The sequence below is a fragment of the Fukomys damarensis genome, unplaced genomic scaffold (genome assembly GCF_012274545.1).
Source record: "Fukomys damarensis isolate Sample0158 unplaced genomic scaffold, DMR_v1.0_HiC HiC_scaffold_12, whole genome shotgun sequence".
In the NCBI taxonomy this organism is placed as follows: Eukaryota; Metazoa; Chordata; class Mammalia; order Rodentia; family Bathyergidae; genus Fukomys; species Fukomys damarensis.
In genome coordinates this window covers 11,697,048-11,701,451 of record NW_022900924.1, presented here as the reverse complement: position 1 = coordinate 11,701,451, position 4,404 = coordinate 11,697,048, and the positions used below count along the sequence as shown (strand labels likewise).

The following is a 4,404-nucleotide window of genomic DNA, read 5'->3' as shown; positions in this document are numbered from 1 at the left end:
GAGGGGAAAAAAGGGGGTCGGGGACCAGAACCGGGTAAAACGAATGAGGATCGGAACTGTGGGAAAAGCGTGGGGGCTGGGGACGTAGGCCGGATAGAGGGGGGCTCCGAACGCGGAACAGGGAACGCGGACAGGAAATCACCGAGGCGGAGCGGGTGTCGGGTGGGGGGTCGTCCACCGAATAAAGGGGGGTGCGGAGCGGGCGACCGGAAGACGGAGGCGGGGGCTCCAGGAGGCGGATGAGCGGGGCTGGAGGGAAAACGGGCCTGGTAGTAGCGGCGTGGGGCGAAGAGGGCGCGGCGAGTAGAAGTGGGGTGGCATTGGGGAGCTGGGCTGAGGGACATCGATGGGGGGAGTCCCGAAGGCCGCACAGTGGAAAAGGGAGCCGAGAGGGGGAACCCTGGAGCAGGTGAGAGGGAAGGTTGAGCTTTTAGGCCTACTGACTGACATTCCACCTTTCCTAACCGCCTGAGGGGCTTGTGGTCTTTTCTTTTTTCTCTACTTGACACCCTCAGACACCCTTTGTCCAGTTCGGGTGAGACGGTTGGCTTTCTAACACCGAATTAGGTTACAGTAGTTGTCCAGTCCCCTGTCGTTACTGGTGGCCTTAGGGTTAGTGTTTCTTGATGGGCTCAGCTAATCAATTAGTCCCTGATAGTGCCTTTCTGTCAGCACCCTACACACACACACACACACACACACACACACACACACATACACACACACTTGAAGAGGGCTGGCCTATATCCCTATCCACATCCTCCCCAGCCCATCAGTACTGGAGACTGAACCCTAGGGTCTCCACCCCGCCCTCCTTGAGACAGAGTCTCACTAGGACACTAAATTGCTTACTCAGGGCTGAAACTCACAGTCCTCGTTCCTCAGTCTTCCAGAGTGCTGGCATTACAGGCAAACACCCCCAGGTACAGTTTCTTGTTTCCTCTTGTAATGACCGGGCTTGCCCTGTCTCTTTCCCTTCACCTTTGTACTGAGTCCCAGTTTTAGTCTTTTCCAAGAGGGTTCTCATTTCGTCTCTGATTTCCCGGCCTCCTAAAGAATGGCACTGGTGTAATTTGAACTCAGGTTCCCTGGTTCCAAAGGCTTTTCCCCACAATACCACACCACTGTCTCCAGTGTGAAATAAGCCTGGTAATGATAGATTCGTCAGGATAACCACCCTCAAATATAGGGCAAGAAAGTAATGGTTTCTCATGGAACTATCCCAGAACAAAACTATCGCATCAGGAATGAGTAAGGAGGGTCTAGAAAAGTATTCTTCGTCCTCACCCAAATCTCCTCTGGAAGTGAAACACACAAGTTCCACCATCCTTTCCTCTTTTTCTAAACCGGTTCCACTTACCTCACACGCCACTCAGGCCATTTTTCTCTCAAATGCTGTACTATAGAGTCACATCTTCAGCCCCTTGATGTACATTTTTATGTTTTCACTGTGTTCAAGTCATGGAAGAAAATAAAATGGTAAGGGGAAATAATACTGTTTCCAATATTAGGAATGCAAGTTAAAATTTTTTTCTTAGTAATCTCCTTCTTCCAAATCTTTCCAGTTACTGATAGTCTAAAAATCACCGAAACATTTATTTAAAAATAACTTTATTTCATAATCTTTTAAAAAATCCATAACCTCAGAGCTAATTCTCCCAAACTTCCCCCACCAAATAGTAAAATGTAAATAGTGCAGCGTGATCTGCTTATTTTTCTTTGCATCAGTTTCTAGCCAGTCCCATGGTGAGAATGTCAGTTGGCATTTATTGCATCATCATAAATTCTACCTGGCAAAGATGATTTTTTCCAGGTTTCAGTTCACAGATTATGGAAGTTGTCCATCATGTATTTTCCTGCTGCGATTATAGGTCCTGTGTGTGCTTGTGAAGAATAAAGCTAATATCAAATCCACAAAGATTTCAGGGCTCCCTCTGCAGTGTCTACCAAGTGTTGAGGAAATGCAGTATAATTGTAATAGCCCTGAAGTGTTTATCTTTCTGGTCCTGATAAGTAGATCTCATGGTCTTTTGAGTTAACAATGCATGCAAATAAGATTTTCTTACAGTAAAATACGGCAACGTGGACTTTGCCACACAAAGGCTGTAACCTACTCTCACCATGTTTATGGATTTGGGTATGGATCATGTTAGGGAAAAATGGGGGGAAGTCTCAATTATAAATCCCTAAAAGGTGACAATCTTCAGTCTCTGGGATCTTAAGTGACCCAGAATATAAATGTGCACACTGGGGTGACACAACAGCCATCACAGTTCCCTTGGTTGGGCACCAATCCCTTGAAGCTCCCATTTGCTGTGGAAAAACCCTCAGATATCTCCTTGTCACTAGGTGTATGTGCAAGAGAAAAGGAAGTTGTGAAAAGTATCCCAGTGATCCTGCAAAATATTGTCTATTTCCAGCTAGTGGTTTCCCCTCTAGTTTCTTCCCTTTAAAATCTAGTTAAAAATCAGTTTAAAATCTGAAAACTGGACTCTTGAATTCCGAAATTTAGCCATACAAGACTAAGGGAGACAAGCTCAGTCTCCAGAGACTTTAGAAGCAACCTGAGCATCTCATTCTGAAATGACACAGACAGTTTAGAATAACCCGGTATATAAGGTACTACTGCAGCAAAAAGACCTCACCAAGTAGAACTGCAGTTCACAGCTATTCCTGAGGGTTAAAAACTGCAGCGGCTCCAGACTCCCTAGTGTCCTGAGCTGAGGAGAGGGCACAAATCTGATTCTTCTCAGCTCAGTCTCTTCATCGAGGAAAACCAACCTTCCCTACCACCGCAGCAGGTTACCTCATAGAACCAGCTCCTCCTCTCAGAAGCCCATTCTCAGTACTGGAGAAGAGGAGCTCTCCGCTAAGCCCTACCTAGGTCTTGCCCATTGGAGCCGGATATACAACATTAAAGAGTGCAAATTCAAGTCAAATGTTTATGCTTAGCACACATCATGGGTCGCACCCTCATAAGGTCCCTGATATTAAGAGATTTGAATGAAATTAGAAAAAATTTTTTTAACTCAAGGATCTACTAGAAGCATTAGATTAGCAACTAAAACTCAGCACACTACGTTTGAACCTTAGTGTTCTCAATCAGTGTATACTAACAATACCCTTAAGAAGTAGGAAAGAAAGAAGTTTTCCCATTTCCGGGTAGAGAAACTGAGGTTACAGAGCCTAGTTTGTCTGAGGCTTCTTATCACCTGATATACTATTAGGAAATGTTTCGCGTGCCTTTTTTCCAAGCAACGAAGAAATGAAGTATGTGAAAAGCTGAAAGTGAATCCTAGGTACAGCACGTAGGAGGCTTATGTAAATGCGAAGCTCTGCACAATGCGAGGATATAATGAAAGACATCTCCTCTTATCAGCCTCTACCTCTTTTGAAAAGAATTACATCTCCAGGGGCATGGTTAGGAGCAGCTGACACTGCCCTCTCCCAAGCCATTCTGTAAAGAATGAAGGCAAGGCGGCCACTCCTAATTTACATTTTTTTCTTCCATTAGGGAAGGCAGAGGAGGTAACTAACTTCTATTGAGCACCTCTGAGGCACTTTTACATCTGAAATGACCTCCTTTCATCTTTACCACAAGCCTGGCAGCAGGAGGATTGATGTCGCCAGTTTCACACAGGAGGAAACAGCTCAGCAAGCGACACACCCAAGCCCAAGGCACAAGGAAGAGTCAAGCCCAGCGTTTCAGACTCTAAGGCCTGACCCAGACACCTTCCGCCAGCTCCGCTGCTGCTGGTAGCCGACACCTCACCTTTCCCAGGGAGCTGCCATCTGCCCGCTTCCTCCGTTGCAAGCACACCTGGGCAGAGATAAAGGAAGTTCCTGTCTTCCAACACAGTATTCCCTTTTGTGCTGGGACAAGCTGATTAGTGGCAAAGGGCATGGAGGCCCAGTGCTTCCACTGAACTGTGCTCTTTCCATATCAGTGCCTGTCATGCTAAGTCAACCTGTGGGGCGCCAGCAGCCACGGCAAAATGGCACCTCGCGTGCCAGCTGCAGCTTTCCCCACACCACTCCTTCCTGAAGCTTTTGAACGTCGCTGAGAAAACTTAGAGCAAATTAAACCAGTTGGTTTTTTTTAAATGGAAGGAAAAGACGTGTGTTTGTTTTTCTTGTTTGCTGAGGGACCCCAGCTGTTGGTAATGCAAGCTCCTGGGCAGGGGTGTGAATCAAGGCAAAGCTGATTAAGCAATCGTCTTCGTCTTCCGATGGAGCTTTCCAAGCTTTCAAGACAAGATGATCATGGGCAAACCTCTTCTTCACACCGGAAGATCTTCTTCTTGAACAGGGTCACTTTGCAGCTCATTGCTGTCATCTGTTCAGGGGAAAAACAGACCCAACCAAGTGATCTTCTTTTTCAGTACTTTCTCTCTCTCTCTCTCT

At 46.4% G+C, this 4,404-nt stretch overlaps 1 protein-coding gene across 1 annotated transcript in view; it reads right to left on the bottom strand.

The window, feature by feature from the left end:
- Positions 1–2,354: 2,354 nt before the first annotated feature.
- Positions 2,355–4,404, bottom strand: part of Vsig10 (V-set and immunoglobulin domain containing 10) — a 33,754-nt gene continuing 31,704 nt past the window's right edge. Inside the window, exon 10 of the mRNA XM_010604182.2 lies at positions 2,355–4,336. Coding sequence (XP_010602484.2) covers positions 4,281–4,336 — 56 coding nt within the window. The 3' untranslated portion in view covers positions 2,355–4,280. The remainder of the gene's footprint in view (positions 4,337–4,404) is intronic.